Raw genomic sequence first — 10123 nt, 5'->3', positions numbered from 1 at the left:
CCTTGATGAAGTCGAAGGAGACCCACTCGGGGCGGGAGTAGACCGTAGGTGTCGTCGCCACACCAGTTGTTGACGGCGCTCCAAGCCCGTTCGTGTCTGCAGGGTGGTCGAGCATCTCCAGGAGCGGCACGTCAGGAGAAAGAGAGATCGCAGCTTGGTCGGGCGTTTCCGGAAGGTTGTCAATGACCCTTGGGGTCTGCATCAGCAGAGCAAGCGCCATGGCAAGCATCGGGCACTTTCAAACTCTGTCCCAGCGAAGAGTGACAAGCCTCTCCTCGGAAGTCTTCATCCTGATGAAGCGAACGAAGAGCACGTTTCCAGCATCGATGGATACGTTGGGCTTCCTCAGGAACGCGAGGTCTGAGACTCTTCCGAAGAGATGCCAAAGCAGACACAGCAGCGCGGCGTCTTGGTAGTCGCTTGAGCAGCTAGCATTAACGTACAAATACACAAGCAGTCGTTTTAAGTCAACCTTTGTGCATGGTGGTGCCATGCTGATGATGCCACCACCGTCACGCTTCATACAAAAACTATCTAGAGTCTTCCCCATTTTGAGCAGACGAGTTTCCAAGGAAGCTCGGTGCTGAGTAAACTGGTCGAGGAGCCAAATCTTGGCTTGCCTGTAGTACTGCATCGAAGTGTTTCGAGTTAACGGCTTACCTTTTTTGCCCTCACTAAACGCAAGATGCATACCAAACTTGTCCATGACGGACACAAAACACTTCCCACTCTCATCACGCTCAATACATGCACGCACATACTCCTCTGTCACACCCTCAGCTTTCAAAAAGCGCATGAACGCCGCCACGGCGGTTGCTTTGGCACGCTTTGTGTTTACGGGGGCTAACTCCTCCAAGCCCATGCCTCCTGTCGGATAGGTGGCAGATATGCAAGTGATATGCTTTTCACTTGCTTATTACGAGGAGGTATAGATATGTTGCGGGACATTCCGACACGATACGTCGGAACGGCTGGCGTACATGACTTGCCATTTTCCTGGTATACTATTGGACAAAATTTCATTGATAAAGTCGAATGATTGGTTTAAAATTGGCAAGTTGAATTCTATTGGCTGCTACACTTCATACAAACTTCTAGTAATGTTAACCATGCCACAGTGGCATTGCCACTAGCTAGATATAGCCATCTCTGTAAAGTACGAAAATAAAATGTGGCGTTTGTTTGTGGCATTTCCACTTTTCGAATGGGCAGCGACTCCAAGGGCACTAAGCGCCTCCATGAGGACGACGGAGACGCTCACGAGCGCGATGAGGGGGCGAACGTGCAGCCTCTGGACGTAATATCCATGCAGCAGTTACTAGAGTCCATGGGCGCCGACAAATTTGAGCCACGCGTCGTGGCGCAGCTCCAGGAATTCGTTCACCGTGTGTCATACTGTTACAATTAATTTTTGGAAAGGTAATCTATATTGACATTATTTATGATTGCTGTGATACAGGCTACGTGACAGAGATCCTCGTGGACGCCCAGGAGTACTCCATGTACGCGGACAAGCAGGTGGGTGACACAACACCAAGCTCCCAATCTTATGTCTTCGATACGAAGCGTAATTCTTCCATTTCTTGTTATTGATGCAGACAATCGACCCTGATGATATTCGGCTGGCTATTTCGTCGAGATTGAACCACCACTACGCCCAAGTGCCGCCCCGGGAAGTGGGTATAGCTTTTGTTTTGGTACATGTATTGGAGACTTACTTTTGTCTGTGTGGTAGCTGATGATGGAGCTGGCGGACAAGCGCAATAGTATTCCACTACCACCAATCTCGAACGAGTATGGTGTCAGACTTCCGCCATTGCAGTACCAATTGGTGACGAAGGAGAGTGATCGACACGAACCGGTAAGTGTGGACGGAGTGAAATACTGAGAGTTTCCAAACGCTGACTTTGGATTATCTGCTGCTTGTGTTGGCAGAAAACGCCGAATACACCTCGACTGGGGGACGCTACTGGTTTTGGGTCTACAATCAGAGGAGATGCTGCCAGACCGCCCATTCATCCTCGTATTGAAGGTTCCCGCAACAAGAAGTATGCTCGCAGACCTATTCCCATTAACATTAATTCGAACATGTAATGCTCATGTCAACACCACAAGTGTTAGACACTAGCAGCGTCGTTTGCACGTATTGATGCCTTCAGAGATTTTTCATTCCTACCAATTATATAACCTAAATTCGATTCCTGATCAGAATCATAGGGCTTCTTGATATAATTAGCAACAAGGCAGTGGATTCCTGTTCGATGCCGTTCGCACTCTGACAAATATTGCCATGCCGATCGCTCGCTCCGCTTCCATGATGCCGCCCTTGCGACGATCACGTTCGGCCTCAATGACCTCACTTGCCCAAGTGGATCTAAGCACGCTCGACACTGAAGTTGTTCTGGTCAAGAAATGCAGTCATACTTGTCAAATAGTCGAGTCAACCACTTACTCTTGACTCGTTGTGCTTGTAGGACTATGCGAGAAAGGTGATGCTCCTTCAGCCGCAACCAGCAACGTCGGCGGTGAGAGGAGCTTAAAGTTTTGAAACCTGATTAAACACTAATAATCTTATGGATATCTGAAACGTAGGAAAAGCTCCAAATGCTTTTTGCTTTATCTCAGAAGCTGGTCAGGTAAGGTGCCGCAAGGGTCAAACAGTGCTTAGCTCTATGGCACTCACGAAATACATCTTCTTCGTCTTTAGGTGGTTCCTTGAAGACCGCGAACGAGTCCAAAAGCGTACGTATGGAACTTTTGCAAAACACAAAAAAACTATACGTTTACAAATGCACATTGCTGCTGTAGAACAAAACTGCTCCAGTCCAATGCCCTCAACCATCTGCAATCGCATTGAACCACCACTATCACCATTGTACGGGAATTCTTGCATTGAGAAATCGCGAACTCAGTGGAATCTCATCATGAGTTGGTCAACAGGCATATTCAGCAAGTATTACCGAAAAGTTCCGACGCTAATCAATCCAAAGAAGCTGACAAGCCCAGCGTTGCATCACGCATATTGGCGTCTGCAGTAGCTCCAACTACAGTGCCAGACATCCAGCTATCTGTCGCTCTTCGTACCCCCGCTGAAGTCGATATACCCGTGGTCCACGCACAAACTTCTCCTACTCGGCCAGCAGAAATCGCAATAATGACAGCTCACCCGAGTCAAAAACCCGAGCAAAGCAGCCTGGAACACACGGAGAATGAACCTTCGATGGTATCAACGCCAGCTTCTTCATTACCCGCTGAACCGCTACCACAACAAACGACCCCGCACGATCCGCCAAAACCTGATGCATTGCAAGTATATTTGCAGGTTCAACGCTCTGTTATCTGCATGCAGAAATATGTCAGGGGGTTCATGGTACGTTCCGCTGCCTTATTTTTCTTGTCAACACTGGATAATGAGCTGATTCTCATTGTGTTTAGGCACGGAGACGATTTTTTAAGGCACTGGAGGAGTTATTACATGGCCCCGCGTACATGTAGTGCCAAGCGAACCCACTGTAATACTATGTGGTCTTTCATGATCTCACAACGCCATTTTGCTTGCATAGCTACGATGCATCACCGCAAAAACCGAACCCGATCCAAAATGGCACTTGTGTCGCGTGGTACTTGCATAGACGCAAAATCTCCGCGAGCCACAGCCGCATCCACAGCTGAGCGATCAATATTCTCATCGACGATCAAGTTCACAAGCAGTAAATCATCTTCGGGCGACCACATGCCCGAAGGCGAAGCTCCTTTCAGAAAAGCTCTCGCCATGCCAGCATCTCCGCTGCAGCTATACAGAGTATGCACAACAACAGGTGTCGGTTGATTCGTCTCAAGCTGGAGTCGGCAAATAATCTCATCGGTTTCTGTCTCCGTCGCGCGTTGCACATCCACCTCACTCGTCTGTTGTTCAGTCCGAATATTGCTGCTATCTTGCGCTAGAATTTCTGGTTCTTCACTTTCACGCGAGTCACTGGCCGCGGATTCACTGTTATTTTCTTGTCTCCGACGAGAACCTTCCATCATGGAGGTGTGAAACAGCGCCTGTAGCTTACTTGGATCTGCTGTCATCTCTGCAGACACACTTCTGAAGTATACAGCTCCACTTGTTATGTCGCCATGGCCTTCGTTGTCTTTCCCTTCTTCCACGTTGACTGGACTTGACGTTCGCTTGCGCTTCTGTCGCGCTTTTTCTCTAATTTGGCGACGCAGTGGTGAGCTCGTTGCCGGCGTAGATGGAGCTCCTCGATCAGGTCCTTTAGATCCTTTAGGTCCTTTAGATCCTTTAGATCCTTTAGAAGCTGGCGTAGTTGGCTTGGGAGACTCTGGAGCTGTAGTAGACGGCGATGTCCTCGTTGCCTGTTCTCTCTCTTTTTGATCCTCTTGCTGTTGCAGTCGCGCTCGAATAATCTCCTGTATTATTCATTCGAAGCGTCAGTGATTGGTAATGCCACCAGCATCTTTCGTGGTCACCTACCGAGGCGTTTGCCATTATAGCGCGCTGTTCCTTAAGTGTCTTGTTCTGCAGCTGCTTCTTGAAATGCTCGTGCATGCTCTGCCACGTGTGATTCGTCACGTGCTGGTTCTCGGCTACTTTCCAGGCACTGGCCGGCATCGGCTTCAAAGACTGCCAGCCGCGTGACTTAGCGAAGAGCAGCAGCCGCGCATCGTCCTCCACGGAGTATCGAACTCGACCCGTGATATGCAGCTGAATAGGATTGGAGCTAAACACAACACCCGAGTATTTTGCTGGGTTTTGTAGCCTCTTCGAGACCACCGAGTCCTTGATGAAGTCGAAGGAGACCCACTCGGGGCGCCGCGAATCCAGTCTGTCGTAGTCTACAAGCTCAGTGGCACCTGCGGGTGATGAGGAAACGATGCCGCCGTGCAGTTCGATCAGACGCTGCAGCTCAGCGACGTCATCACGAGAGAGCGTGCGCGTGAGGAAGAACTTGAGACCGTGGAACAGTGACGCATTTTCTGAAGGCGCCATTTCCGATAGGGTATGCTAGGGTTTTAAAAGGCTACTAGAGCGGATGATAAATATCTCGAATAAAAGACCCTTTCTTAAATATCGTTACAAATTTTTAGTTAGCAATTTAGATCGGGAAAACATTTGAAGAGAACTGTCAGCCAACACTTAAAATGGGAATGGAAAAAAATATTTCGAGAGATCTGATTGGCCGGGATGGCATTCAGACGAAAAAAAGCCATTAAAATTTTAATGGGTTATTTTCGTCTGAATGCCATCCAAGTAAATATTATTACGACCCAAAATTGGACTATTTTGATTTGGGTTCTGAATAACCCAAATAAACCATTGGCCGGGATGGCATTCAGACGAAAAAAAGCCATTAAAATTTTAATGGGTTATTTTCGTCTGAATGCCATCCAACGGCAAGCGACATTTTCATCGAACGTTCTATAAGTTCATTACAGCTTACGACTGTTCGAAAAGACGTCCCCCTCGACGTCGACAGCTCTAGCTATAACCATGTGGACAAGGTTTGATGCACCCGCCAAGGTCAGGGTTCTGGTGCTAGTCGTGGATGAGAGTGATGCACATACGCAGCGCTAATGTGCTGACATGTCTGGTAGTCCTTTCACGTAGATTTCCTTGCGGAAGCGATTTACAAACCACGAGATGCCTTCGTATACGCAGCTTCACTCAACCAAGTGGAAGTTGTGAGACGTTGGTTGGTGATCTTGCTCTTGACTCTACAATAGTTTTGATGCGCGGTTCCATTGATGGCAATCACTACTGTATAGGATCACGAAGAAGCTGAATATAAACGAGTTGGACAAAGAAGGCAGTCACGCGCTGTATATGGCTGCTCAGAACGAGAGTCTTGAAGTGCTCGAGCTGCTTCTAGAAAGTGGGGCCAACGTGGATCAGCAACAACGAGACGTACGATCTAGTCATTGCGCTTACGTAAATGTCTCCAGTAACCTGCTAAGAGATGATTCGCTGTTTGACCGCCAGGGCAAAACTGCGCTGCATTCAGCTTGTACCTGGGGTCGATTTGAAGCTGCACGGCTGCTACTGGCTCATCAAGCAAGCCTCAGCTTACGCGATGACGATGTAAATATTGCAGCCGATTGGAGTATCGTTGAATACTTATGCGAGTCGCTTTGTGTGTCTAGGGCCAAACTTCACTGCATTGTGCTTGTCGAAATGGTCACGTCGGTCTCGTTCAGCTATTGCTTAATTCAAGAGTTGACCCCTTCGTGGCGGACGACTTCGGAGCCACACCGATTGACGTTGCTCGGGATTGGCAGCGCTTGGACATTCTTGACATGCTTGCAGGTAAGTGGGATAAAAAACTATCAAGAGCTTAATTAAGTTTCCTAAACTAACAGTGTAAGTGCGCGTGGTTTATTGCTTTGTTTGAACAGCGTATCGAGCCACTGAATTCCTTGAAGCTAACCAACAACGTGTGAAGCTATTAACAGAACGACTGAGCAACCAAGTAGAGCTCCCCCAGGGCGTCCGAGATATCATCATCGATTTTCTGTGCTGAGTCATCGTAACGCGGAATTCAAGCTTCAAGTTGAAGTCGTGACGTTTTGCGTATGCTCTGATTTTGCCTTTTTTGTCAATATCCGTATGTTCTGAGGTTGTATCAGCCAATCACCTGTTTTCCGACGGCGGACCTTTTGGTCCAATCAGTACATGCGCCGTTGCCGATCTTCCTGTCTAAACCGATTTACTTGCGTCCACTATGCCAACGTCACGGCCTGATTCGCGTCAGTTGGCATTTTTTTGAGAGGAAGGTATCGCAGCAATGGCGTCGGACGACACGGAGAAGAAGCTGGAGATGTCGCTGGACGAGATTGTGCAGGAGCGTAAGGCGGACGCAGCAGCGACTGCCAATGCCAGCGCCACCGGCGGCAAGGCCAAGAGCACGTGGGTGGAGGAGTGACGTGGCTCTGTGGTGGGGTGGAGACTGATGGGTGCTGCGCTGTTGGGCAGGAAACGCGCCGAGCGTATCGCGCAGTCGAGTCCGTACCAGTCCCGACATGTTCGTCACGGTACGACGACAGAGGAGGACGTACCGCGGAGGACGGAAAATTGAGGGGGAAAGTTTTTGGGGTTGTGTAGGCGGCGATGAGGACGTGGAGATCGAGCAGACGTCGTCTGTGGGCTGCCGCGTGTACGTGGGCAACTTGTCCTGGAGCATCAAGTGGCAGGACCTGAAGGACCATATGCAGGCAGCAGGGCCCGTGGAGCTTGCTACGGTGCTGGAGTGGAATGGCCGCTCAAAGGTGCGATGGACACGGGGTTGTTGTGTAAACGATCAATATTGATGATAATACTGCGCATTGTAGGGCTGCGGTATCGTCACGTACGCGACGGAGGAGGCAGCTCAGAATGCCATTGCCACGCTCAATGACACGGAGCTGGGCGGTCGTAAGATCTTCGTTCGTGAAGACCGCGAGGCGCAGCCGACCTCGACTGCTAAGCCCAAGCGTGGCTTCCGCGTGTATGTGGGCAATCTGTCGTGGAACGTCAAGTGGCAGGAACTCAAGGACCACATGAAGAAGGCGGGCACGGTGGTACATGCCGACGGTAAAGCTAAATGTTCTCATTATTGTGGACTTTACAGTAACTGATTATTTCAATGTTGCTGACCAGTGCTGGAACTGGCTAATGGTCGCTCGAAGGGCTGCGGTTTAGTGGAATACGCCACCGAGGAGGAGGCCGCGAAGGCCATTGCGGAGCTGAACAACACCGAGCTGGAAGGTCGTCTGATCTTCGTCCGCGAGGACCGGGAACCTGAAGGTGGAAGCATCTCGAAGTTCGCTAAGCGCGCCGCTGCTCCTCGTGGAAGCGGTGAAGGTCGCCAGCTTTACGTCGGCAACGTGAGTCTTCGTCATATTGAGATAACTTTCGTTGGATCTATTGTTCTAAGTGCCCGTAATTTATTTTTTCTTGCATAGCTCCCGTGGGACACGAACTGGCAGCAGCTGAAGGACTTGTTCCGAACTGTGGGCGATGTGGAGCGTGCCGACATTGCGGAATACCCCGACGGACGCTCGCGTGGCTTCGGTATCATTCGCTACACGAACGCTTCTGACGCTTGGCAAGCTATCGGTAAGTTATTTATCGTGCTGCTATGATTTGTACGGTACACTAATAAAGGATTCACTTGTTTTATTGCTTCCCAGAGCGCTTGAACGGTTTGGAAATAGAAGGCCGACTGATTGAGGTGCGCTTGGACAAGAGGGAGTAAATCCTCGAGAACAGGCACTCAGCCGAGAGCTCACGAGGAGTAGGAACTGTGCAGATTTTTGCGAATGGGCTTGTTAGGAGAAATGATCTTCAATAATTGAACCTGGAATCAAGCGGGTGAATTACTCAAGAAATGTTGGTGGTGGTCTGTTTAACCAATGTGAACAAGCGCACAAGCGCACACGTGCCCTTGCAGATTATGAAGGGTTCATAAAGCATTCTCGACAGATCAATACATTACATTGGCGATATTTCACATTTTCAATTCTTCAACGTGGCGGTGATGGCCGATCGCAATGTCTTGATGAGATTCTGGATCTCCAGCAAGTTTGGAGTACTTGTAATGTGTTCTTGACCTGACGTCATCTTACCTAAACTGTTTGCAGCATCGTCCAGTGGCTGGCACAAATTGCTGAAACACGCACATTAGTTACAATACTGTCAGTCACAAGCAACAGATTTTGCTCCTGCATTAAGTTTGTTCTCACGCTAAGATTTCCGCTGCAGCTGACTCCTGAGTATCATCTGTACGTGCCTCGCCATTTGTTAGTAGTTAGCGCTCGAATCGACTTAAATACTTAGGATTAAACGCACCCGATGCCACAGTCGGTGGTCGTACACCTTCTTTCGTGTCACTGATTCTCTTAGTCACATTTTCTTTCACCGTGTCATACCCGCTGGTAAATGTACTCAACGACACATCGACTGGAATTTGCCGCGGGTCTTCAACTATAGCTACGGAGTCGTTTGGTTTAACGACTGACAGGGCATCAGAGTGTGATATTTCCGTCTCCGCTTGGTATCCCGCCGTGAATACGCTCAAGGACGATGCAACCGGTTCACTCAAAGCAATTTTTTCCGTGGCAACCTCATGAGAACTCCCACTGGGGGCCACAAATCCACTTGTAAACGAGCTCAAGGACACATCAACCTCCACTTGTGGTACGGCATTCAGCTGGGTCTTTCCTTCATCACACTTATCGTCACTATTCTTGCCATGAGAACCGTATCCATTAATATGCACACTCAACGAGTCAGCCACGCCCACACCTACTGGGAATGGGGGTGAGTGTTCTTCATCGTTCAGTTTCCGCAGTGCTTTAGATACCAAATCATCAGTGAGTTTGCCGGCATCTTCGCTACTGGGGTCTGGTTTATTTGCTTGAGCTGGTGTCGACTCGTCAGTATCGCCGCTAGAGACAATAAATTTTACCGCCTCAGGTGATCTGTCGGTATTAGTGTCAGGGATAGCGTGCAAAGCCTCTTGAGCTGGAAGGCTCTCAGCGTCACTGTTGGAGGATGTGAGTTTCTCCATTTGAGAAGACTTCGAGCTGCTACCGTCGCGGTCCGAGATAGCAGAATTCCCAGCTTGACATTCTGGGGATTTACTGGCTTCGGAGGTTTCTGAATCTTGCTGTTGTTTAACAGGTGAAGGGAATTTAAATTTTACCTGCGTAGAAGTCGCTTTTGTGACAGATTTCAGAAGGCCTAGCTGACTTAATCTGGTATTCATTGCTGCCACGGCATTTGCAGTGTCAAGCTGCTTTCTGCGTTTCTCCAATTGCTCACGTTCTAGAGCTAACGAACTTGACGTGGTTGTGTTTGTGGTTAGCACCTTGACAGACAAATTCATCAGTTCGTCTTTACCCGACGTGACTGGCAAACCGCCCGTTAAAGTTGGGGCTCCGTGGTTAGTCTGTTCGATACTCAAAGCGCACACCTCTACATCAACTCTCGAGACATTTTCTCTAGATGGCAACGAAACACCGTCATCACTAACAAGAACAGTTGGCTTTGCGCTCGCTCTTGTTCGCATCCACGACTCCATTGGAACAGCGGCCATTGGTCCAGGTACAGCTATCGCGTTTCCTTTCCACGCATCTTTAC

General features: G+C 49.2%; 5 protein-coding genes across 15 annotated transcripts; 3 read left to right on the top strand and 2 right to left on the bottom strand.

The window, feature by feature from the left end:
• The first annotated feature begins 1164 nt into the window (after positions 1–1164).
• Positions 1165–2204, top strand: PPTG_04713 (hypothetical protein). Its single transcript, XM_008896988.1, has 5 exons — positions 1165–1385; positions 1460–1518; positions 1599–1676; positions 1736–1861; positions 1936–2204. Exons 1-5 carry the CDS (start codon positions 1205–1207, stop codon positions 2092–2094), a joined length of 603 nt encoding a protein of 200 aa, XP_008895236.1. The 5' UTR covers positions 1165–1204; the 3' UTR covers positions 2095–2204.
• A 352-nt stretch (positions 2205–2556) lies between these two features.
• On the bottom strand, positions 2557–5047 carry PPTG_04711 (hypothetical protein). The gene is made up of 2 exons (XM_008896987.1): positions 4481–5047; positions 2557–4416 (listed from the first exon to the last, which is right to left on the bottom strand). The coding sequence occupies exons 1-2, from the start codon at positions 4994–4996 to the stop codon at positions 3574–3576; spliced, it is 1359 nt and encodes a 452-aa protein (XP_008895235.1). The 5' UTR covers positions 4997–5047; the 3' UTR covers positions 2557–3573.
• A 381-nt stretch (positions 5048–5428) lies between these two features.
• On the top strand, positions 5429–6715 carry PPTG_04710 (hypothetical protein). Of its 7 annotated transcripts, XM_008896983.1 has the most exons (6): positions 5429–5527; positions 5602–5699; positions 5773–5911; positions 5987–6085; positions 6148–6310; positions 6400–6620. In XM_008896983.1, the coding sequence occupies exons 1-6, from the start codon at positions 5498–5500 to the stop codon at positions 6522–6524; spliced, it is 654 nt and encodes a 217-aa protein (XP_008895231.1). In that variant the 5' UTR covers positions 5429–5497; the 3' UTR covers positions 6525–6620. The 7 variants fall into 7 exon arrangements, with proteins under 7 accessions (XP_008895231.1, XP_008895228.1, XP_008895233.1 ...); XM_008896980.1 differs by having other exon boundaries at positions 5773–6085; XM_008896985.1 differs by having other exon boundaries at positions 5429–5699.
• PPTG_04709 (hypothetical protein) lies at positions 6607–8875 on the top strand. Of its 4 annotated transcripts, XM_008896976.1 has the most exons (7): positions 6607–6910; positions 6977–7035; positions 7106–7269; positions 7333–7573; positions 7640–7866; positions 7945–8098; positions 8173–8875. In XM_008896976.1, the coding sequence occupies exons 1-7, from the start codon at positions 6789–6791 to the stop codon at positions 8235–8237; spliced, it is 1032 nt and encodes a 343-aa protein (XP_008895224.1). In that variant the 5' UTR covers positions 6607–6788; the 3' UTR covers positions 8238–8875. The 4 variants fall into 4 exon arrangements, with proteins under 4 accessions (XP_008895224.1, XP_008895226.1, XP_008895225.1 ...); XM_008896978.1 differs by having other exon boundaries at positions 6977–7269; XM_008896977.1 differs by having other exon boundaries at positions 6607–7035.
• On the bottom strand, positions 8472–10079 carry PPTG_21452 (the record flags this gene model as incomplete). 2 transcript variants are annotated; one of them, XM_008897462.1, is made up of 2 exons in its annotated part: positions 8472–8648; positions 8725–10079. In XM_008897462.1, one exon carries the CDS (start codon positions 10077–10079, stop codon positions 8790–8792), a length of 1290 nt encoding a protein of 429 aa, XP_008895710.1. In that variant the 3' UTR covers positions 8472–8648; positions 8725–8789. The 2 variants fall into 2 exon arrangements, with proteins under 2 accessions (XP_008895710.1, XP_008895711.1); XM_008897463.1 differs by lacking the exon at positions 8472–8648 and having other exon boundaries at positions 8676–8761; positions 8831–10079.
• Between the last annotated feature and the right edge of the window lie 44 nt (positions 10080–10123).

The sequence above is a fragment of the Phytophthora parasitica genome (genome assembly GCF_000247585.1).
Source record: "Phytophthora parasitica INRA-310 unplaced genomic scaffold supercont2.5, whole genome shotgun sequence".
Lineage (NCBI taxonomy): Eukaryota > Oomycota > Peronosporomycetes > Peronosporales > Peronosporaceae > Phytophthora > Phytophthora nicotianae.
Note: the sequence above shows the minus strand (reverse complement) of the source record. Positions and strands in the feature narration are given on the sequence as shown.

Bases quoted from the DNA above. Each gene is read 5' to 3' on its own strand.
- PPTG_04713 (XM_008896988.1), top strand. From the start codon at position 1,205: ATGGGCAGCGACTCCAAGGGCACTAAGCGCCTCCATGAGGACGACGGA. The intron at 1,386-1,459 runs GTGTGTCATACT...GCTGTGATACAG, and splicing joins GCTCCAGGAATTCGTTCACC to GCTACGTGACAGAGATCCTC. The intron at 1,862-1,935 runs GTAAGTGTGGAC...TTGTGTTGGCAG, and splicing joins AGAGTGATCGACACGAACCG to AAAACGCCGAATACACCTCG.
- PPTG_04711 (XM_008896987.1), bottom strand. From the start codon at position 4,996: ATGGCGCCTTCAGAAAATGCGTCACTGTTCCACGGTCTCAAGTTCTTC. The intron at 4,417-4,480 runs GTAGGTGACCAC...TGAATAATACAG, and splicing joins CTATAATGGCAAACGCCTCG to GAGATTATTCGAGCGCGACT.
- PPTG_04710 (XM_008896980.1), top strand. From the start codon at position 5,498: ATGTGGACAAGGTTTGATGCACCCGCCAAG. The intron at 5,528-5,601 runs GTCAGGGTTCTG...CATGTCTGGTAG, and splicing joins GGTTTGATGCACCCGCCAAG to TCCTTTCACGTAGATTTCCT. The intron at 6,086-6,147 runs GTAAATATTGCA...TTGTGTGTCTAG, and splicing joins TCAGCTTACGCGATGACGAT to GGCCAAACTTCACTGCATTG.
- PPTG_04709 (XM_008896976.1), top strand. From the start codon at position 6,789: ATGGCGTCGGACGACACGGAGAAGAAGCTGGAGATGTCGCTGGACGAG. The intron at 7,270-7,332 runs GTGCGATGGACA...TGCGCATTGTAG, and splicing joins AGTGGAATGGCCGCTCAAAG to GGCTGCGGTATCGTCACGTA. The intron at 8,099-8,172 runs GTAAGTTATTTA...ATTGCTTCCCAG, and splicing joins TGACGCTTGGCAAGCTATCG to AGCGCTTGAACGGTTTGGAA.